This window comes from Mastomys coucha, unplaced genomic scaffold (assembly GCF_008632895.1).
Source record: "Mastomys coucha isolate ucsf_1 unplaced genomic scaffold, UCSF_Mcou_1 pScaffold23, whole genome shotgun sequence".
Taxonomy (NCBI): Eukaryota; Metazoa; Chordata; class Mammalia; order Rodentia; family Muridae; genus Mastomys; species Mastomys coucha.
The window spans coordinates 88,934,121-88,957,977 of NW_022196906.1; the positions used below are offsets into that span (position 1 = coordinate 88,934,121).

The 23,857-nt window shown below is 46.1% G+C and overlaps 2 protein-coding genes and 1 pseudogene across 2 annotated transcripts; 2 read left to right on the plus strand and 1 right to left on the minus strand.

Annotated features, from left to right (window-relative positions):
• Positions 1-2,298: 2,298 nt before the first annotated feature.
• Chst2 (carbohydrate sulfotransferase 2) lies at positions 2,299-5,960 on the minus strand. The gene is made up of 2 exons (XM_031344410.1): positions 5,814-5,960; positions 2,299-5,709 (listed from the first exon to the last, which is right to left on the minus strand). Exon 2 carries the CDS (start codon positions 5,525-5,527, stop codon positions 3,932-3,934), a length of 1,596 nt encoding a protein of 531 aa, XP_031200270.1. The 5' UTR covers positions 5,528-5,709; positions 5,814-5,960; the 3' UTR covers positions 2,299-3,931.
• Positions 5,961-6,298: 338 nt separating this feature from the next.
• LOC116072851 (CASP-like protein 4A2) lies at positions 6,299-6,906 on the plus strand. The gene has a single exon (XM_031344411.1). The coding sequence runs from the start codon at positions 6,305-6,307 to the stop codon at positions 6,692-6,694; it is 390 nt and encodes a 129-aa protein (XP_031200271.1). The 5' UTR covers positions 6,299-6,304; the 3' UTR covers positions 6,695-6,906.
• Positions 6,907-10,507: 3,601 nt separating this feature from the next.
• Positions 10,508-22,728, plus strand: LOC116073686 (annotated as a pseudogene).
• Positions 22,729-23,857: the final 1,129 nt, after the last annotated feature.

The following is a 23,857-nucleotide window of genomic DNA, read 5'->3' on the forward strand; positions in this document are numbered from 1 at the left end:
GTGTGTGTGTGTGTGTCTTCATGATGGAGCATTTGTCTGGAACATTTCATGGGCCTGTGTGTTGGTGTATCGTCCTGATCTACTATGACTAATACATCTCATTTCTCTCTTGCTTCTCCTGAATTCATGTCTAGAGACTGTGTTTCAAAAGATGATCTTTATTTAACTGCTCAGTTCCCAGGGCATATTAACTTCATAGCTTCACCCAAATTCACATTCATTTCAAGCCAATAGCAAAATCCAGCCACAACTATAAAGTGTGCATGACAAAAACAAAAACAAAAAAAAAAAGACTTGGCCAGAAGTTGTGTCACTCGGCATCCACAGCGGGATGGACTTTCTGACAGTAGCTATTCCTCTGCTTGGCCACAGTCTACACCACGATTCTTCAGTCTGTGCATTCACAGGAACTCAAAACAGTAAAATCACATTGTTTCTTCAAAAATGAACTTAACAGACCATCTCTAGGCACCTGGGCAATTTTGAACCCCAGTTACATCTGATCCCTGCCCTTCTGTGTTGGGATGGTTTAGAAAACTAATACTGAAAGTTTCATTCCTTATTTTGAACTTTTTACCTCTCCACATTAATAAATTCTGCACTTCTTTCTAATTCCTTGGTGGGAATGAAAGATCTGTGTCACCTTGGAAATGCTGCAGCTGCACCATTGCTTGCTCCACAGATCTACACAGCCTGTGGACCACAACCTCACCCTACACAACCTCAACCTACACAGCCTACGGACCTCAACCTCACCCAGAAACATGGCACTTTCTTTGTACAGGTTAATATAATCTTCCTCTCCAAATGTTTCTTCTAAACATTTTCAGTATTTGATAGTTACACATTTCATTCATTTATTTAACAAATATTTAGCAAGCACTTATTGTGTGTAGATAATGAAGGACACCAATTTGCTCCCGTCCCCATACTCAGAGTCAGTGTAAATACAGCCTTTGATTGGCTCTGAAATTCCTGAAACTCAAGCACCCAGCCTATGCCTCTGTCTTGGTCCAAATTTCTAAATTGTTGACCAAAAATACTGCCTAGACTTCACTCTGTAAATGGAGCGTTCTAATTAACAAATACATTCCAAAGTCTGAGGGCCAAGCCAAGCATTCTACCAGTCAGGCAGAACTTACAAACAGAATCTGATAGATAAGCTGCTCTGAGAACTATTTCCTCCTGCTGACGGACATCCTGCCAGGTTAGGAAATGTGAAAGGCTGCCTTTCACACACACTGCCTCAGAAATGCTCACAGCTCTGTTGCAGTTTGCCATGGCACAGGTCGGCTTGCACCAGGGGCCGACAAGAGCTTGTTAACACCAAAAAAAGCTTCCCCCTTCTTCCAATCTCTGGCAGCTGATGTCACTGATATGAGTATCTCCGCCTCTGGCGGGCACAGCACCCATCTCACTTTCCTAGAATGCAACTAAGTACAAATCTCCAGGAGCAACAATTCACCTTTTCAAATTGCAGTGCCCGGGAGTGGCCGAGTGGAAAGAAGGTAGCTACTAAAAGAAAAGAAAAAAAAAAAAAATACAGACAGCAACTCTGCAAACAGAAGGCGAGGTGTAAACAGCTGTTGGTGGTAGCTGAGAATTTCCTCCTAGCAGAGGCCACAAATGCTCTGCAAGCCTCAGGCCCTGTATAGCATCTAATAAGTCTTAAATACAAGATACAAATACACGATTCTATTCTAGTGCAAGCCAAGTGTGTGGATATACTGGAGAAGAGTGAAGCCAGCTGTTTAAAAATCTTTTGCTCAACAAGAAATGAATTTCACTGTGGCTGATAAGAGCTGGTTCTAATGCCATATAAGATTTGTTTTTAAATGGTTATTTTATCCCGAGTCATTGTCTTTTAATGACCCTACCTTAACTTGCTGCTAAGCCTTCTTCATCTTTAGTCACCCAGCATTAATATTTATTTTGTTCATTTAATTTTAAAGTATTCTTAAATTAGAACTCTTACAAAGATTCCCCTGCTGCTGAAGGCACTACCATAAAAATACCATGGAAATCTTGATCAGTGTTATAGTAGCAAGTCTAACTCAATAACAAGACATGGGAAAAAATTTTTAGTAAATTAAGAAATAACCATTCTAATACACCTTTTTTAAAAAGTGCTTCTTCATCTTGGATTTCACATTGTAATGATATCAGGAATCACCTCGTGTTAAAACATTTCCTATATACATATTATCTTTTTTTTTTAAGAAGTCCTCAGCATTTAACCCACATTCGTTAGCTTTCCCGAACCTTATAATAAATTACATGAAAATAAAGCTGCAAGGATACAGGACTTGTACCATGTTTAATATAATATACAATATACAACTATACTGTCTGCTTTTCCTATTTGGGCTTCATAATTTCTTATCGTAACATGACACCATACAGAACACGTCAGTACAATATGAGTTCAGGACATAGGCGTATCGTAACCACTGGGAAGCTCAACGCTTTTCTCACTGAAAAATAGGGAATTTCAAAATCCTGCACACTAACCTGCTTCTATCTCCTCTTCCTCAGGATCATGTCAGTATCTAAATGCTCTTAGCTGAAGCCCTCCACTGTCTGCAGCATGTACTTCTTCGCTTGGCAAATTTGCCTTTAGGAAATATAGAACATCATATCTCCAGGACACCCCAAGTTCCAAGTAAGCTAGTTCAAATCCCTGCCCTTTAATGTCATTCAACTGGATGGACCAGAGGAGAAAGAAAACCTACGAGTGTCTCTCCAGTCCTCAGCTAAAACTTGTTTGCTTTCATGTGCCTCTGATTGCTGTGTCATAGACAAAAAAAACACTCCAGATAGCCATTTCTCCTATCCCACTAACAAACAGCAGTTGCTGCTGCCTCCACCAAATGTGGTCACTTCATTTTTGAAAACTGGATTCTAGTCATCAGGACTTAAAAAAAAAAAATTATATGTTTTCAAATTTTCCTTTTTTTTTTTTTTTCTTTTTCCCCTGAACCAACATCAGAACAAAACACCAGTCTCTGCTTCGAGGTACCCTGCCTCAGCTCAATACAGCAGTAATCAAAACCGAATGCCTTCAACTCTCCAGGGCTTGCTTCTTCCTTTCCGTCCTCAAATCTGAACAGGAGAGTAGTGTGTGCTCTTTCTTCTCTGCCCTGTTTGGTTTTGCCTGGAGATTTGTTCCGTTCCTGGGCACCTGGCAGGCAATGATTTACATGTGAGAAAACAACTCCCCGTTATTGGGAAGGCCGAGGCTTTTCCCAGCTTAGCAAGTAAGATGGCTGGAAATGAAGGGAGAGAGGCGGGGAGCAGAGGCCACCTGAAGCTACAAAGACAAGTAACACTGGTAAATCCAGAGTAATGGAGGCAAATATAAAAAAAAGAATATTATTTATTATTTTCTTTATTAATACTCACATATAACCTTGCTGACACAAAAGTCTACTTGGAAGATTGCCTCCTCCGTTTACCAGCCCAGTGGAGGCTTTCTGCTCTGGGGACCGCTTCCCCCTTCTCCACCCACCCCACCCAACATCCAAATTAACACTTACACATTCACAGATACCACGAAAAATTTGTAAACAAGATTTGGGTTACCGGAACTTGATTTATCAACATTCCACTTCATTATGGAAGGGAGGAGGGAAAGAGGATGAGAAGGAAGAGAGGAAGAAGAAACAGGGACACAGGGCAATTTGTCAGAACTTTCAAGTCTTGCCTTTTCTGAGGTGTGTGAGCACGCACGCGCGTGAGTTGAGGACTGTTCCTTGAAATTCACTGACTCAAAACGTTGACAGCAAGTGCCTGCGTGGTTATTTATATTATATATCTATAATAGAATATGTGGGCTTCCTCAGCTTGGGTCTGGGCTGTGTTTGTTTAAAAACACAACACCATCCTCTTTGTGGGTGTCTCCGGAGGGTGTCAGATCTCTTGGGAACCCTTCTCAAAGCCGGGGCTTTCTGAGCAAGGTCTTGCTGAGATCTTTGACCTCCTCAGGACTGTTAACCCGCTCATAGCCCAGCACGGCCATGGGCTGGTAACAAAACTCCTCCACCTGTTTGATCTGCTGGAAGGTGAGCGCTGTCCGCCAGGCATTGGCGGCCTGAGTGGCGTTGCGAGCTGACACCACGAACGGCTTGGAGGAGGAGCCCGAACCACTGGTCATGTTCAGGGCAAACTGCTCCATTTCGGGACTCACCAGCAGCCCCACAAAGTCGTACACCCTTCTTAGGGTCTTAACAGGGTCTCCCACCAGATCCTCGTACCTCACCACTAAGTAGTGTCCCTGCAGCCAGTCAGGAGGCTGCAGGGCTGTCTGCAGCGTCTTGGCCATACTGTTGCAGATGACCTCCATTGCACCCAGAGCGTGGTAGTCTGCTGGGCCACCCATACCCTCCTTCTTGGCACCCAGCTTGTGACCAGCGGCCTCCAGGAAGGGCATGCGGTGGGCTCTTGGATCCCGGCTTCGCACCACCTGTAGGCTTTCCCGGATGAGGCCGTGACGCGAGCGGATGCGCGAGCTGGCAACAGCACGAGGGTCACGCACTAGGTGGATGACCTTGAGGTCCAAGGCTGGGTCTTTAAGCAGCGGCGCCAACACAGCCACATCGAAGACCCGCACGCCCTTGATAACCAGCGTGCGGTACTTGCGGCACTCCTCCTCGAAGCGTGCCAGGCGTTGAGGTGGGCACTTCTTGCACACGCGGTCGTCCACCAGTCCGACGACCTCTTTGCGGTAGGCAGGACAGAGTGGCGAGGAGCATACCACCTTGTTAGTGGCTGCCCCAAAGATGCCCAGAGTGGTAAGGTTGCGCCCCCCACTGCCTGCGGGGCTATACAGCTGGAAAACCGAAAGATCGCAGCGGTAGAGAGCGCTCAGCATGTCCCGCGCTGCCCCCTGCAGGGAAACCGCGTCCCCGGGGTACAGTTTTTGCCACACGTGCCACACAGGCTCGTAGAGGAAGAACACCTCAGGGTTCTGGTTGAAGAGCTCCCCGAAGAAGGACGAGCCCGAGCGCCACGTGGTGAACACATACACCAACTGCCGCTTGTCCCCTCCACCCCTGGTGCCTCGAGTCGCATTGCCCAGAGAGGCCGCAGCTCCTGCACTCCCAGCCGCGGCTGCGGGAACTGCCCCCACGCCGGCGGCAGGAGGGCGGTACGGGGTGCGGGGGTCTATGCGAGAGTGAGCGCGGGGTGGCGCTGCTGCAGGAGGCGACCCCGGCCGTCCCCAGCCGGCCCCGGCCGCCCCCACCGCGGCACCCAGAGGCCCGTCGGGGTTGCACTGCTGCAGCGGCTCTTTATGCCACTTGTAGTCCAAGAGGTTGAGCATCGTGAGCACCAGCAGCAGTGCATAGCCCGCGCACAGCACCAGCGCCTTCCTGCGAAACACCTTCATCCCGAGCGGGGACGCAGGCCAGCGGCGTCCTGCGCGCCGGGGCCACGGCGGGAGCAGGGCCCGCGGCACGGCGACAGGCGCGGCCGGCAGCGGCCGGGGAAGCGCGCCCGGGGGCAGAGCTCGGGGCGAGCTGCGGCTCATCACAGGCACAGCCGGGGCCGGCGGCGCGGCGGAGGCGGCCCTGCAGCCCGGGAGGGGGACGCTGCAGGCCGGCTGCGGGCGCCGGGACTGGGGCCGCCGATCCGAGGCGGGCGCAGCGGCAGAGGCGGCTGGTCCCCGGCGCCCAGGGCTGGCTCTCCCATGGCAGCGGCTCCGAGAAGGACCTGCGAGGGGAAGCGGAGTAAATGGGTGAGCCCAGTCTCGGGTCCAGACGCCTCCTCCGCCTGAGTAACGCCCACCCCTCTGGTCTGCGGGCTCCTCCACTCACCTGGAGCGGAGGGTGCGCCTCGGAGCGTCCCCGGATCCCCGACCGGCGGACTGTCCGGCTAGCACTCTCCTCGGTGTCTCTCCGGTTCTCTTCGGCTAGGGGGTCCCCAAGCCTTCGGGGGAGCCGCGGGACTCCGCTGCCCTAGCCCTAGGCAGAGTTTTCCAGCAGCGGGCGCCCTGCACCCCGGGAGGGGAAACTTTCACCGGGCCCGGAGCCCAGCTCTGCGCTCCAGCGAGCGCCGCGCGTCCCGGTTCCAGCGACGTCTCCTCCAGTCTCTCGGGACCGCTGCTTCCCTCCCGGCTCTGGGGCACAAAGCGGGCAGGAGGCGACGGGGGCGGGGGTTGGCTTATTTACGTCCCAGCTCCAGGCTGTTCTGCTTTCCATCGCTCTCTCTCGGCCTCCACGTAGCGAACCTTCCCATCCCTCCGGCACCGGCGGATAGGGTGCAGCGCGGCCCCGCAGCGGCGGCTGCTTCTTCCATCACCCGGAGGATGTCCGGGCGGGCGGCTCAGGCGAGCCCCGGCGCTCCGTGGCCGCGGACTGGCCCAGAAGGACTCTGTACACGTAGCTGGAGGCAAAAGAGCGGGACCCCCCCGTGTCACCGGCCAGTTCTGCCCTACGAGGTCCCGAGGCAGAGGAAGCCCCCGCCGCGGCCGCACCGAAGCGGCGCCCGGGAGGATGCTGCTACCCGACTCCCCCTACGCCGGGCGCCTGCAACGCGCTCGGGCCGGCCTCTGCGCGGCTCCTGCCAGCCCGCTCGGGGTTGGTGCGCGCCGCCGTCTGTCGCCCCGGCTCCTCCCCTTCGCCGCGCTCCCCTCCTCCTCTGCCTGTCCCACACCCGCCCTCCTCGCAGCTCCAGACTCCCGCCGCCACCTCCTTAGGGGCTGGAGATGCGACCCGGTTCAAGGCGGCGCTGCTAGGGCCTCCAGCCCCTAGTCGCAGACCAGAGCTCTAGGTGCGCCCCGGGCGCGGCGCCGGCGCCTGATTCCCAGCTCTCCTGCACTGCCGGAGACTTGGGTTCTCAGTGGCTGCACGACTCGGCTCCCAGGATTCCACTCTGAAGAAGAGTTGGTAATAAAAGTTTGAGCAGAAATACCCCCAGCGTACGCTCGGTTCATCCCCCAGCGGTCAGCACTGGCGTCCCCTCCTAGGACGCGAGCAGCACTGCCGAACAGCGCTGTGTGCAGCGGGAACCCAGTTCTGAAGCCTTGGCCCTGGTGCTAGCCCATTCCAGCGGGTTTGTGGTTTCTCCCTCAAGGAGGAAGTAATAAATCTTTCTGGGCCAGGGGTCACTGAAGAGGCTTCAGAGTGTGCCTCTCGGCAACCTTCCCGAGTGTCCTGGATTTGGACAAGGCCACTAGGTTTCGATGATCCCCACCCCCACCTCCTGCCCGGCAGATGGCAGGAGTTTCCACCTCTGCTGACACCCTCTCAGACAGGGCTGCTGGGGGAGGGGTGGGCTCCTTGTTTTACTTTCTAATGCAATTCTTGTCGCGTCCCTTGACTTTAAAGAGGAAGAGACGAGATCAAAACACTTTGATCGCAAAGAAAAACGTTTTTTGGACGTTGAACGTTACTTTTTAGTTTGATCTGCGTTGGTTTAGATACTTTTCTTTAGTTGATTAGGGAATGAACTTCCACTGTAAAATGGGACAACTACAGTAACCCTGGGAGACGACAGGATGGGTAGAGGTTAGAGGGCACTTAGGAAAGATTGTACTCCAGTTTCCAGCTAGAAAGGCGGAAAGATGAGTCATTGTGCTCCGGAGGTAAACTACGGATCCCTGGGAGACTGGTTGCCCCCGGTCCCTCAGAAGCTTTTACAAGTAAAACATAATTACTGCAAAATTATCATAGTCTACCTGGAGCAGCCTACCTCGACCTGATAACCGTTCTAAATTTTAAGGCGTTCCTATTGATGACTTTTTTTTTTCAAGGTATTGTACAGAATCTTCTGGGTACAGGGATTCTTGAAAAAATGGCTTAATTAAATTGTCCTGTGGCTTTAATTGGTTTGGTTTGGTTTCAGTTTGGTTTGAAGTTTTTGTTGTGTTTTGTTTCAGTTTATTATTATTATTATTATTATTATTATCATCATCATCATCATCATCATCATCATCATCATCATCATCATCATTATCATCATCATTATTTTGTATAGGTTTAGTTTCAGGTCTTAAAACTTAAGAATAGTATGATATAGGACCAGGGAAATGGTTCCGTGGGTAAGGGCACTTGCGCTCAAGCCTGAGATCTGAATTTTGAACCCAGAAATCCACATGATGAAAGGAGAGATCCCTTCTCTCAGAAAGTTTGAAATCTATATGTGTTCCCTGACTAATAATCCACCCATCCATAGACACACAGAAGGCAAATAGGTAATGCAAAAAAGTACTAAGGGTTTGACTTGGTTCCGTTTTCCAGAAAAATCCATAATGTTATGAGTAAGGTTCAGCTGAAGTATTCCCTTGTGGTTCTAATAAAGTATATGGGTGTTTCTAGAACATACCTTACACAAAGTGGAATGGAAGAATAGCTCAGGTTTTTTCCCATTAATGTATTTATTCACTTTCCTGATCTCAGCCCCTTCCTTCCAGCCCCCCCACACACACAATTTTTAAAACATTCTCTGTATAAAATTGTGCACATGACACAGCGCTAATGTGGGTGTCAGAGGACAATCACCTGCAGAAGTTGGCTCTTCACTGTATGGATTCTGGAGATGGAGCTCTGCTGTTTGGTGCAGTGAGGGTCAAGGACCTTTCTGAACTAAACTCTCTCTTAGTCCATCAAATTTCATATGTACCTTCCTTAAGCAGTTGCCTAATTCCTTCTCCTCTGGGTACACGTGAAGCCTGTAAATGTTGCCAGTAGGTGGGAAATGTTTCTCTCTCCTGTTTACCCACCTCCACCTACCTCCCTTCCAGTGTTGCTTCAAATACACTTCCCCCTCCTTCCCCTCTTCCACCACCAAACCTAAAGCTATATTATTGAATGGGGAAAAAAACTGATGGAGGAAATAGGAATAGTGAAAAGAGAATTACACACCTATGGTCTCCATCACCATTCCAAGAGAAAAGCCTTCTAAGAGTCTGAGATTAATATCTGGGTTTGTGCTTACCCAGAAAGCACTCAATTGCAGTTATTTGAGGTAAGGACCCTTTAAAAATAAAAAAACAATTGTTTTGCATAGGAACAATTTTGATACAATTGTGTAACGCTTTCCTCGAGTTGGCAAAATAGTGACTCCATTTGTCAGCCGCCTCCACAGAGACGCTCAGCTCCACAGTGATGCTCAGCTGGCATAAATTCACAGGTTCTGGCATCCCCACCCTCTCCCTGCTTGCAAATATTTTACCATTTGTGAAGTGTCTTGATTAATTCCAAACTTTGTGACAGATAATGATATCCAAAAGCTAGATAAAGCCTTTCTACCTGCATTTATCCAGGAATTTCTCCCCTTTCGGTCTAGCAATGACCCAGATATATAATGTAATAAATCTTGTAGCAATTTCACTTGCAGAGGATCCCATCAGGCCACAGGGCTGTCCTAAGTTTCAAAAGCACTGTTTAGTTCAGTATAATTTGACCTCTACTAGAGTGCCCTTTGAGCTGTCCTGTCTGGTACCCCTTGCATGGGAAGGAAACTACTCCTGGGACCCTGTTCTTGTCCCTTTCCTGGACAAAGCAAGGTTCTAATACTCTGTGGGGTGGAAGGCCAGAACCAAGCCTGGGGGAATGGCAAAGATAGAGTGTTTTCTATCAGAATCTGAGCTGAGAAAAGATGTGAGGCTGAACTCGGGGTCTGGTTCCTATCTAGGTCTGTATGGGAACCCACGGGGCCAGAAGATCTGTCTATGGGGAAATGCTCTCCCAAGCACTAAAATTCCTTCCATCCTTTGTATTTTCAGCAATTTACAAGTTTCCAGTAAAACTTGAGCATGAACAGTTGGTTTTTTAAATCATTGGTTTAAGACATAGTGTCCTCATTAGTCCAAGTGACTCCCTCAGTTTATATGTTTGAGTATAATATGAACATACATTTATCTACCTATTCCATAGACCAAGAACACCCAGAGGTAGCCACTCCTACCAAATTTAGCTTAGAAATTTAGGTGAAATGGTCACATCCCAAGGAGAATTTTAAAGAATTGTTTTCCTTTACAATCTCAAAAGGAAATAGCTTGAATAATCTTGTGATTACTAAGGAACTTGGACAGTCATTTAAAATGTTCCCATGAGAAAAACAACAGGCTCGGGGGGGGGGGGGTTAAAGAAGATATAGTTTCACACTTCCAAGGCCTAGGCAGCTTCTATCTTATACAAACTGTCCCACACAATACTAACAGAGGAGATGCTCTCCCAACGCACATTGACGGGGTATTAACTGAGAGGAGACAGAGTAGGGAAAGCATATGAATGAGGATGAATACATAATTTGTACAAATGCATGACCAGATTGTGGAGAAGGTCAGTACTCTGTAACCAAGTTGAATCTATCCCGAGAGCACAATGCCCACTTGTTACATATTAAGTACCTACAGAATATCAAGTGCTGGCCAACTTCTGCAGGATACACAGACAAGCCTTCACAGAGTAGGAGACATTCAGTGCGCATGCAGTTAAATTAGTAAGATTGTTCTAAAGGAGAGTACTGTGATAAGACCTGGGAGCAGCTACTTTATACTGGGGAGATGGCCTTTGTGAAGGAGAAGCGACCCTTACAAAGAATAAGGATGCTACACAGGAATCTGAGGGAGTACAAAGTACATGCTGGTGACACAGCAAGTACTAACGGCCGGTGTGGTTAAAAAAGCAACGAGAGCGAGTCTGGAGAGTTCAGTGATTAACAGCACTGACCTCTTTTCTAGAGGATCTAAGTTCAAGTCCCGGGACCCACAAGACAGCTCACAACCATCTGTAATTCCAGTTCCACGGTATCTGATGCCCTCTTCTGGCTTCTGTGGGTATTGCACACATATGGTACACAACCATACAGGCAGGCAAAGCACCAGTACACATAAAATAAAAAATAAATAAGTCTTTTAAAAAAATAAACAAATAAAACAAACAACAAGCACTCCAGTTGCTCCAGAATACCATGAAAAGGTCATAGAGACCCCTGATTTGGGTTTGCCTGGCTTGCAATACAGAGATGGTTTCTTTAACCTTGAACTTTAAAATGTAGCCTGTTAAGAAGCCTTAAAGGGCTATAGGATTTATTTCTCTAAAAACATGGAGCTAATTTCCAAATGAATACCCTCTGGTGATGTCCTTACTTAAGAACACTCCTCCACATGCCTCACCTGGAGATGCTCAACTGAACTAATTCTTTCTCCTTTTAACCAGCTGTTTACACTCTGGGTCTCCCCTTTGCGCTGTAGGTTGGCAGCAAAGCTTTACAGTGTTGTTTTGTTTTGTTTCTGCTCCTTTCCTACTGGACCAGTGATTTTCAGCCTGTAGATTGTGAACTTTTGGGGATCAAATGACCCTTTCACAGGGGTTATCAAGACCATCAGGAAACATAGATATTTACATTATGATTCATAACAGTAGCACAATTACAGTTATGAAGTAGCAACAAAAATAATTTTATGATTGGGGGTCACCACAATGAGGTATTAAAGGATCACAGCATTGGAAAGGTTAAGAACCACTAGTCTAGACCCTAATTCAGTGGCTTCTTAAACACGTTTTCTCATGACTCCTATAGAGGAATTTTAATCCAGCAGCATGGCTGTTCTAACAAGGGATCACATCCAAAGATTTGATCTAGCTAGAATGCAGACATACCCTGAATTACAGTATGATCTACCTAGAATACAGACACACCCTTAGTACATATGTTTAATCCCTCACAGTGAAGGTAAGGTTAGTTTGTAGAAGGAAGCAGCCATGGTTGAAAGTAGTATCTCATTGAGGGGCAAACAAAATGACAAATCAGAGAAAGATTTGTCAGCATCTGTCAGAGATAGGATATGCCCAACTCATATAAGAACAGCACAGAAAAGAGAGGCTACTTAAGAGCAGCAAGAGAGAAGGGGGGAGGTATGGCGTGTATGTATGGCAGTTTTATTGTTTTATCAGGACAATTTTACAGAGACAAGTGAGAGAGTTTTACAAAGCAGTAGGCTGAGAGAGCAAGCCAGACACAGTTGAAGACAGAACAAGCCAGAGAATGAGAAGGAACTGGAAGATTAGAACAAATTGTCAAAATTAGTATGAGGCCAAGCAGAACAATTCAGTCAGAAGTGGAGAGAAGCCAGATGGAATCAGTCAGCTTGTACAGAGGCTAGAAGCTTCCAGGCCCAGGCCTAGGAATAGTTAGAACAAAGAAGGAAATGCTCTGAGCTCAGCCCAAGCCATGTGTTCTTACAGCTTGGGTACAGCTCTCATCTCATCACTTCATCAGAGGAAATAAAAGTGACATTTACAGACCCCTTCCTGCCTGAGAAAATCACATATAACCCTAGATGCATAGGCATATAAAATAGTATGCAAGTCAAACATTTGCTGGTAATAAATGACAAAGAAATTGCTTTAAAAATAATTCTTTGACGCACACACAAAAGTAAATTTGCATGCCGTATTTGTTACTAATTGAACTTGGACAAGATTCCTGACAAAAGCAACTTAAGAAAAAAGGGATTTGTCTACAACCATACCACCCTGAATGCTCCCGATCTCGTCTGATCTCAGAAGAAAAAGGGATTTATTTCAACTCACAGTTCATGGCCACAGTCCCTCTTGACAGAGAAGTCATGTGGGCAGGACCCTGAAGTGACTGATCACATTGATTCCACAGCTGAGAAGCAGAGAGAGGTAAACACTATTGTGTTTTGTTTTGTTTTGTTTTGTTTAAGTCCAAAATCCCATCCCATAGAGTGATAGTTTCACATTTTAGATGAGTCTTCCTTCAACCTAATTTGGAAAATCCCTCACAAACATGCTTAGAAGTTAGTTTTCATGGTGTTTTTAAACCTCACCAAGGTGACAGTCAAGGTTACACACACCGGGCATCTGTGGCTGTTCGTTTCTATAGAGAGCATTAAGTTTTGGCCTTCACTTGAAACTACAAGACAGAGCACATTCTTCAGAGCTGATCAATATTTGCATTTTATGATCATCAATGCTGAGAAGCAACTGCACCTAAATACATAGTACACCTTGTCCAAGGCAAAATTACTGAACAATATTTTATGGTCAGCAATCCAAACAAAAATTTTAATATAAAACATAATCCAATACAAAGATAGACTGATTTAATACAGGCTGAGGAATGATGGTAGGGAAATGCTGTCTTTGTTTTTCCATAATGACAATATTCTCTTTCTGTAAGAGCAGGAAACTCTTGGATGTACCATAAAAACGCTGCAATTCATATCCTAGGATGGTCTCAAATCCAAGCAATGTTATTTGAGCCAACATTGCTTGGCTTTGCACGGTGTGACCCTATGCTCGTTGCAAAGTGCAAAGTGTTGTGAGTTCAGAACCAAACCTGCAGAGAAGTCCCATAACGCAACACAGACAAATGCTTCACACACACATGCATTCAGTTATGCAGCCCACAGTTTAAGAAGCTGGACACCAGGGGCAAGAAGGTAACTAACTGGAAAGGGACTGGCTGGCGGCACTGGCAACAACATCCTCGCTAGTCTGCCAGCCACGCCCTGGCCTAAGGTAGCTACCGCACTGGATTCTACACACCCAGCTGCTGCTGTCCTTTCCTCTAGTGAGTGAAACACCCTGTTCCATCGTCTGGCTCTGGTGGAATCTTCCATCTGTGTGCTCCCCCAGGGCACAGGCATATGGACTGCTCTATCAGTTAGACATTCTTTCCATAGACACTTCATTCACTCATCCCTTTCCTCATTCATTCTTCCGTCCAATATGTAGAGGGCTTCTACAACATCTCAAGTACTATGAATCTTTAGCTGAGAGACCAAACACTGGGGAATGATTGTTTCCCTCTCATTCAAACAAGGGAAACCTAGGGTGGTGGTCTGATGGGGACTCGGTCTCCATTAAGCATGGTCGTAGTTTTTCCTTTAGACTCTGCGTGCTCCCTTGAGTTGTCTCCTTTGTATCCCCTCCCTTCCATCACATTCCGGAGTCCACGCTTGTCATGGTCAAAATGTCCTAAATGACCTGCTGTTCGCTGCCTCATAATAGGTTTGGTTTCAGCCAGGTTGTTTCTGACCCTTTCCCAACCATCCTTACAACAATGCATCCTCTCTGATTGCCCCTCCTTAAGTTCTGGTGCACTCTGCCCCAGCCCTTCATCAGTATTAGAGGCGGCGTCACCTCTGACACTTTCCCCTCTGCCTTGTTTCTTATCTACCTCAGCCTTTCCCTCCCTAAGGCCCTAGGCATCCAGACCTACCTCACCTAGCAGCATATTTTCCTGGTAGTGTTTATTTCCCACATGTAGGAGGAAGATGTGGTCACAAAACTTCTCACCACACGTTTCTGCTCTCTGTCCCACAAAACTGTTGAGATCTTTTTTTTTTTAAAAGATTTATTTATTTATTTATTATATGTAAGTACACTGTAGCTGTCCTCAGACACCCCAGAAGAGGGCATCACATCTCATTACTGATGGTTGTAAGCCACCATATGGTTGCTGGGATTTGAACTCGGGACCCTTGGAAGAGCAGTCAGTGCTCTTAACCACTGAGCCATCTCTCCAGCCCCAAGATCTTTTTATTATTTAACTAAAAACTCCTATTTAAAAAAGAAATTTAAAAAAAAAAGGTAACAAGGATGTAAGGTGGTCTACAAAGACATAGACAGGAAAATCTCATGAAAGGAAAGACGTGGCCACTGTGAATTCATCCCATGAGAGCCTGAGCAATTGCTACAAATGAGTTGAAAAACGTGGCTCTGAGCTTCTTGAGAAGCACAGAGAAAAGGGAAAACTTCTTCCCCACCGCCAATGGGCAAAGAGACACCATGTTGGTACTGTCGTTCTTATGGGCATGAGCACCTTGTTGGTACTGTCATTCTTATGGGCATGAGCACCTTGTTGATACTGTCGTTCTTATGGGCATGAGCACCAGTCACGGGCAGAACAGATGACAGTCCATGCTCACCCTAGCTTGATGCCTTCCTTCATAGCTAAAGCTATCCTATGCCTAGGACTCATAAAAACCAAATCCAGGCAGCACAGCCCAGGAGGAGGAAGACAGCCAAAAGACCTGTGGACCACCCTGCCACCCACAGACCTGCCCTCCAGCACAGCCAGGCCATAGACACCCACTTGCAAGCATACCCAATAGGGATAGGGGAATGTAACCCAAGGGGGCCACCAGCCTCCTGGCCAGCCTGCAAACAGAGCTATCACAATGTGTGAATATGTGGTGGTCAGCTGGGAGAGGAAAAAAAAAAAGTGGAGCAACTTGAACACTACGGAGAAAGATGGAACTCTGGAGACCCCAGGATGCAGAGGAGTAGCTTGTTATAAGTGGCGAACCCCATCCTCTGAGGCCGTGGTGAGATCCCAGCAAGAACTGCTGTTGAGGGCCATGTATGCGTCTGTGGCTATGCAGCGTCAGAGGTCAGTATCAATGTCTATGGCTCATATTACCAACAGGGAGCATGGAGATGTCCCTGGCACTGGTTGTCCAGGGGCTGTGCAGAACTAGCCCCGCCTCTTACTGGTTGAGGCACTCAAGAAAGCTTACCCCATTTCTCACTAGCACTTGGGAGAGCAGGCCCTGAACCTTGCCCAGATAACACACTGGAGCTGACCCTGGGAGGAATGTGGGTGAGCCAGCCCTGAGAGCATGAATATGGGAGAGGTCACCCACCTGTTCAGCTACCACCCAGGTCCAGATCCAGGGCCCTGAGATGGCCCACCCCAAAATCTATATCATCGGTGAATGGTTGGGACATGTGAAAGAGCCAGTCCTACTGTTACAAAGCTGCAGGGTCTCCATGACACAGTGCAACCACAGGATAACCTGGAGGAGTCCTGGTGAGGATCCAATATTGACAGTGTCACAGAAGCCAGAGATCTCAAACCAGACCAATGACTCATTGCAATGAATATTTGCAAGTGAAGATAATGTGGACAGAGGGATATACTATGGGACACAGTGTGACATACTACAGCTTCCACGATGAGAGGTTTTCTATGCTTTGTTGTTGTATGTGTGTGTGTGTGTGTGTGTGTGTTTTATTTGGGGGGGTTGCAAAGGCAAAGGTGGATATGAGGCAACTGGAGTGCATGGTGTGAAACTCACAAAGAATCAATAAAAAGTTTTAGGGGGAAAAAAAAGAAAGCTTCTTTCAAGATTGACAGTTTGAGCATAGAGATGGAAGAAAAGGATTTCTCCCCAGGGTTCATTCATGTGGTTCCTTCGTTCACTGTTTTATGTCCAACAAAGAGAATCACCATGCCTAGCAAGTCCATATACAATATGTACTTATTACCTAGTTTATTGGGTGTCTCTATAAACAACTTACGTTGCATAGAAAGTACACCACGTCCTTAAGTATGTGAACACAGTGAAATCAGATGTGGAATGGAGAAGGGACTGGTTTTTAGAAGGCAAATGAATGCCACAACCTAACATTAAGTCCATGCTCAGTGGCCTGCAGGTACCTCCAGGGGAAAGACCTTTACGGCTCTGAGGCACCCACTATTTTTCAACACACTTTGCAATGCTGATCTGGTCTAGGAAGTGGGAAAGATGTCCTAGAGAAACTTCTGCCTGGACACAGTAGTTCTGCCTCTGTCACCTCTTCCCACAGCTTCATGTGAAGCATCTCCAACCAGAGTAGACAATGCTGGTCCACTATCCTCCGCTGTAAGCAGTCTTGAGGCATTTTGAAAATCATTTTACTTCCCCTGGACTTCCCTCCACAGTACCACATAATCCATGAGTTGTGAACCCACTATATGGGGGAGGGTTGTCATCTGACTGTGTAGCATGGCTCTCACAGAGCTTCAGTCTGCAGGATTTCCTCCTAGACCCAGCCTTCTGTCTCCTATGGGCCTGCCCCTGGCTACAGGTGCTTAGACGCCTGGCTTCCAAGGACCTGCACAGAGGTGGTTGTCCCTCTGGCCCTGTGGATACCCTCCCCCACCTGCTCCCATCATTCAAAGGATATGACTCTGTATTCCAATCCCAATGTTTGAGAACCTGTGAGAACTTTGACAGTTAGATCAAATAATGTTTTGAAAACAAGTAGCAAGCCAACTGTCACAAGAAAAGAGAAAATGTCATACCAGTAAGAAGCCCAGGACATGTCCATTGGTGCCACAAAAGAACTCTGTTTAAACCAGATAAAAGGACATCTCTCATGATTCCTCAAGCCTTTCGTATCCTACAGAACCTGCAAGAGGTATCAATGGGAAGCTACAAGAGGTTATCAATAGGTCACTTCCTTAAAATTTAGAAGCAGGGTATAGATGCTTGCCAATGGGATTTGGAATCAAACTTGGATCTAAATCCCTACAAGCTAACCTTATAAGTCTATGTTCCTGGTTGAAATGTAATCCAATGTTGGGTCTGTAATCCAGCAATAAATCCTCACAGTCTATGCTCGGAGCTGATCCTATACCACAGTGCTCTATACCCAAATACCACTGGGAGGGAGCTGGTCTCCCAGGAGTGCAGGCACACCTGTGAGCACAGGTAAGACCATCACTTCTGCTCCAAAGGACCCGCCCGGAGACCTCAGGACACAGGAACTAAGGAGCAGCCTGGGACAGGATCCTTCCAGTTTCTGTCTGCACCCAGAACTGACCCTGTGCCACAGCTCTCCATACCCAAATTCTTCCCAGAGAGAACTGGTCTCCCACGAGTACTAACACACAGGCTTGTAGGAGGGACAAGCCACAGTCAGAGACAGTAAGACCAGCTAATACCAGAGAGACCCAGATGATAAGAGGCAAGGGCAAGAACATAAGCAACAGAAACTACTTGGCATCATCAGAACCCAGTTCTCCCACCACAGCAAGCCCTGGATACCCCAACACACCAGAAAAGCAAGACTCTGATTTAAAGTCACATCTCATGATGATGATAGAGGATTTTAAGAAGGGCATAAATAACTCCCTTAAAGAAATACAGGAGAACACAGATAAACAAGTAGAAGCCGTTAAAGAGCAAACATAAAAATCCCTTAAAGAATTACAGGAAAACACAAGCAAAGAGGTGAGGAAATTGAACAAAACCAAACCATCCAGGATCTAAAATGGAAATAGAAACAATAAAGAAATCACAAAGGGAGACAAGACTGGAGATAGAAAATCTAGGAAAGAGATCATGAGTCATAGACACAAGCATCACCAACAGAATACAAGAGATAGAAGAGAGAATCTCAGGTGCAGAAGACACCATAGAAAACATTGACACAACAGTCAAAGAAAATTCAAAAAGCAAAAAGCTCCTAACCCAAAACATCCAGGGAATTCAGGACACAATGAGAAGACCAAACCTAAAGATAATAGGTATAGAAGAGAGCAAAGATTCCCAACTTAAAGGGGCAGTAAATATCTTCCACAAACTTATAGAAGAAAACTTCCCTAACCTAAAGAAAGAGATGCCCATGAACATACAAAAAGCCTACAGAACTCCAAATAGACTGGACTAGAAAAAAAAAATTCCTCCTGTTACATAATAATCAAAACACCAAATGCACAAAACAAAGAAAGAATATTAAAAGGTCAAGTAACATATAAAGGCAGACCTATCAGAATTACACCACACTTCTCACCAGAAACAATGAAAGCTAGAAGATCCTGGGCAGATGTCATACAGACCCTAAGAGAACACAAATGCCAGCCAGCCCAGGCTACTATACCCAGCAGATCTCTCAATTACCATAGATGGAGAAAAGAATATATTCCATGACAAAACCAAATTTACACAATATCTTTCTACAAACCCAGCCCTACAAAGGATAATAGAAAACTCCAACACAAGGAGGAAAACTACACCTAGAAAAAGCAAGAAAGTAATCTTATTTCAACAAACCTCAAAAAAGATAGCCACACAAACATAATTGCACTTCTAACAACAAAAATAAAAGGAAGCAACAATCACTATTTCTTAATATCTCTTAACATCAGTGGACTCAATTCCCCAATAAAAAGACAGAGACTAAGGGACTGGATATGTAAGTATCCAATATATACAAAAACTCAAGAAGTTAGACTCCAAAGAACCAAATAACCCTATTAAAAACTGGGGTACAGAGCTAAACAAAGGATTCTCAACTGAGGATTACCAAATGGCTGAGAAGCGCCTAAAGAAATGTTCAACATCCATACTCATCAGGGAAATGCAAATCAAAACAACCCTGAGATTCCACCTCACATCACATCAGTCAGAATGGCTAAGATCAAAAACTCAGGTGACAGATGCTGACAAGGATGTGGAGAAAGAGAAACACTCCTGCATTGCTGGTGGGATTGCAAGCTGGTACAACCTCTCTGGAAATCAATCTGACGGTTCCTCAGAAAATTGGACATAGTACTACCTGAGGACCCAGCTATACAACTCCTGGGCATATACCCAGAAGATGCCCCAACATATAACAAGGACACATGCTCTACTATGTTCATAGCAGCCTTATTTATAGCCAAGAGCTGGAAACTATCCAGATGCCCCTCAACAGAGGAATGGATACAGAAAATGTGGTACGTTTACACAATGGAGTATTACTCAGCTATTAAAAACAATGAATTCATAAAATTTGCAGGCAAATGGATGGAACTAGAAAATATCATCCTGAGTGAGGTAACCCAACCACAAAAGAAAACATGTTATTTATGCATTCATTGATAAGTGGGTATTAGCCTAAAAACTCGGAATACCCAAAATACAATTCACAGACCACATGAAGCTCAAGAAGGAAGACCAAAGTGTGGATGCTTCAGTCCTTCTTAGAAGGGAAAACAAAATACTCAAGGGAGAAAATACTCAGACAAAGTGTGGAGCAGAGACTGAAAGAAAGGCTATCCAGAGACTGCCCCATCTGGGGATCCATCCAATATACCGTTACCAGACCCAGACACAATTGTGGATGCCAAGAAGTAATTGCTGACAGGAGCCTGATATAGCTGTCTTCTGAGAGACTCTGCCAGAGCCTGACAAATACAGAGGCAGATGCCCACAACCAACAATTGGACTGAGCAAGGGGTCTCCAATGGAGGAGTTAGAGAAAGGACTGAAGAAGCTGAAGGAGTTTGCAGTCCCATAGGAGGAACAACAATATGAATCAACCCGACCCCCCAGAGTTCCCAGGGACTAAACCACCAACCAAAGAGTACACATGGAGGGACCCATGGCTCCAGCTGCATATGTAGCAGAGGATGGCCTTGCTGGTCATCAATGGGAGGAGAGGCTGTTGGTCCTGTGAAGGTTCTATGCCCCAGTGTAGGGGAATGCCAGGACGGGGAAGCAAGAGTGTGTATGTGGGTGAGGGAACACTCTCATAGAAGCAGGGTTTTGGGGGGTGAGATGGGGGTTTTTGGAGGGGAAACCAGGAAAGGGGATAACATTTGAAATGTAAATAACAAAAATATCTAATAATAATAAAAAAAAACTTCAAAAAAAAAAAAAAGAAAGAAAAGAAAAGTCCTCACCCAGGACGACTAGGAGAAACTGGGTAAGAACAGATCTCACGGAAGTTAGTCAACAGTGATTCTTCACCCAGAAAAGATCAAGGAAGACCTCTGCTCTCCAGGGAGGAAGGAAGCAGATGAAGGAAGCCACAGGTTCTCAAGCAGGTGAGCTTTCCAGAAATGATCACTGATGGTTTGAGGCAGCTTCTAAGCAGCTACTAGCCCTTGCATGGCCTCATAGAGTTGAAAGGGAGCTCATTCTCTCCTCTTTCTCTCTGTCTGTCTCTCTTTGTCTCTGTCTCTGTCTCTGTCTCTGTCTCTCTCTCTCTCTGTCTCTCTGTCTCTCTCTCTCTGTCTCTGTCTCTCTCTGTCTCTGTCTCTCTCTGTCTCTGTCTCTGTCTGTTTCTCTCTCTGTGTCTCTCTGTCTCTGTCTCTCTGTCTCTCTCTCTCTCTCTCTCTCTCTCACACACACACATACACACACACACACACACACACACACACAGCTCCCACACAGAGAGAAGCAGTTGGATTTCAGAGCCATTTCCTTTCTACCCTGGAGTTGGGGTACAAAACCCAACCTGTGCAACAGCATGAGGCTCTTAATACCAAGACAGGCAAAACAACATTTGCAGATTCTCAGAATGATTCTATCCTTCCCAACTTCCCACGTGTGTCAAAAGCAACAGAGGTGGCTGCTTTGCATGCATTATGTAGAAGAAAGGGGAAGTTATAGCAGCATTTATTTGAAGCTACAAGGTGTGATTACACTACTCCCCTACCAAGAAAGACACTCTGGGCATGCCCTGAACTGCACACAAAGGCAAACTCCACTCAGGGCAGGGTTACTTTAGCTCTTGAAACTTACTGATAAATCACTTTGCAGCAGCAGACCTCCATAGGGGACCCCAGGCTTATGTGTCCAATTCCTATGAAACATTGGTAAGTAAAGTGGAATGTACAACCCATGCATACATCTGCCTCGATATCACAAGACAGAAATTACAAGAGAGGAAAGGATGTAAAAAGTAACTGTTCAGAGTCTAGAGAGATGGCTCAGTGGTTAAGAGCTCATACTGTTCTTGTAGAGGACCCTAGTTCAGTGCCCAGCATACATGTCCAGAAGCTCACAATTGCCTGTAACTCCAGCTCCAAGGTAAGCTGATGCTCTCTTCTAGCCTCAGAAGTACCTAGCCTCTTGTACACGTGCACACACACAAATACACATACATACATACATACATACATACATACATACATACATATATACACACACAATCTTAGTTACTTTTCTGTTGCCATGACAAAACATCATTACCAAGGCAACTTGTAAAAGAAAGCATTCAATTTGGGACTCACAGTTCCAGGTTAGAGTCCATGGTCATCCTGACAGAGATCACGGCATCAGGCAGGCCAGCGCTAGGTCAGCAGCTGAAGCTTACATCTGATTCACAAGCACACAAGACACAGAGACAAAAAGAGGGAGCTAACTGGAAAAGAACTGGGCTTTTGAAACCTCAAAGCCTACCCCCAGTGATATACCTCCTCCAACAAGTCCATGCCTCCTAATCCTTCCCAAACAGTTCTACTAGGAGACGACCAAATATTCAAATATATAAGCCTATGAGGGCCATTTGCATTCAAACCACTACACACACTTAGACATAAATTAAAAATAAAGAAAAGAAGCGGGGGCACGGTATGGACATGGGAAGCAAAAGTAAACAAAGAAATATGTGGCTATAAAGCAAACACTTAGTCTCAGAGATAAGAGACTTATGAAGGAGGAGAGATTGAAGCCTAAAACGAAAGAAAAGAAAGATTCTAGTGTGCTAAAGAAAATACAAGTCCCCCAGCATCCTTTCCTGCTTACTCCTCCAGTAGAATACACAATTGGCTCCACCTTACCACATTCTTGTGGATCTCAGCTTCATCAACTTTTCCATTAATGCCGGACTGGACTTAGTGCAGCCAATGATGGACTGTCTGTATGTCAAATGTATCCCTTGTAAAACTGATTGTGTAATGGTTGAAATTGAAAAGTTGGGACAAAAGTATCAAGTGACACAAAGGATCACCAAGGATCCATGATGTGACTGATTACCATGCACACACAAAGGAACCTATGCCAATGACAGCTCCGTACAGAGAGTAACTAATGTTACCTTGTGGCCACAGTAGAGAGTAACTCAGCACAAGTGTTACATTGTGGCCATAGTTGACCACAATCTCAAATGAACCATCTGGAAGATCCCTGGAGTTCCTATGCTGTACACCTCCAACCATAGATTCAACATCAAGAGGATGCCAGGCGATTATGGCGCCTCTACCTCCTAAATCTTTCTCCACAAAATTCACCTGCCTTTCTTGGACCAGCTTTCTCTCTTGTCAGTTAATTAAACACACTTTTTGATTTTTTTTTAAATGATAAGAAAAGAAAAGAAAGCAAGTGCCCAGCCCACAGTTTTGTCTGTCTTTGTGGCTCTCTGGTTAGTCCTCTCCTCCCTTCACCTTCTACCTCAGTGTCTGACTTCCCAGAGTTCTGTGTCAGCTCTTCCTTTGCTCAGATCTTGCCTTAGTGACATGCCCAAAAAGCTGGATGCATTTTCAGTTCAAAATATAGTATGCATTTTTGGCTGAGGCGCCCTCAACCGGCCCTTTCGTCTTCGTCACGACATTACATGTAGACCCGCTTACCTCCAAAGAGCAACCTTTTCAGCCCAAGTACAGGTCCTGCCACTTCCATTTCTAGAGCACAGAATGCTCTGTTGATGTGCTCTTTCTCGCTGCCTTGTTACTGTCTATTTTTGTGCCACATTTCATTGTTAGGACTCAGCCTCTTCTGCTGGAAATTCTCTACCTCAAACTCATGCCCCACTTAGAGTTTTGGAAACCATCTGCATTTTAAAGCCATACATAGGTCAAGTTCCAGGTTAAAGAATACCTAGGGCCCCTAGGCTTCCTGGGACAATATTTTGTTTGTCATCTGTCATTGTCCACTGTGTTACTTGTTTCACGATCAAGCTGATACGATGAAATGTCTGTGCAACATAAGAAAGAGGGAATTTATGACACTTCAGTATGTTCTGATTTGTGTGACAAGCATCTGGCCTCATCTGGATTCGCTTTCCTACTATTATTTTAATGGTGGCTATTTTGCTCCCACCGCCCAATTCGATCTTCTCTGACCAGTGGACCTTAGCCTTGGTTTGGTTCATTGCTTCATGCTCATTACAGAGAATAATACAAGTGTTCCTCCTCTGCCAACACCTGAACTCTGTCTGGAGAATGCAGATTTAATATATAACACTTAGTATTGTGCCTAACAGCTGGCAGTCACAGCACAGAGGGAACATCTGTCACTGACAGAGACAGGACCCCTCTCCTGCTGATGGGAATGAATTTCCTGATTCACATAGCCAACACTCTTCTAGAAGCTCTGGCTCCTCAGACTGTTTGTCTCTGT

Bases quoted from the DNA above. Each gene is read 5' to 3' on its own strand.
- Chst2 (XM_031344410.1), bottom strand. From the start codon at position 5,527: ATGAGCCGCAGCTCGCCCCGAGCTCTGCCCCCGGGCGCGCTTCCCCGG.
- LOC116072851 (XM_031344411.1), top strand. From the start codon at position 6,305: ATGTCCGGGCGGGCGGCTCAGGCGAGCCCCGGCGCTCCGTGGCCGCGG.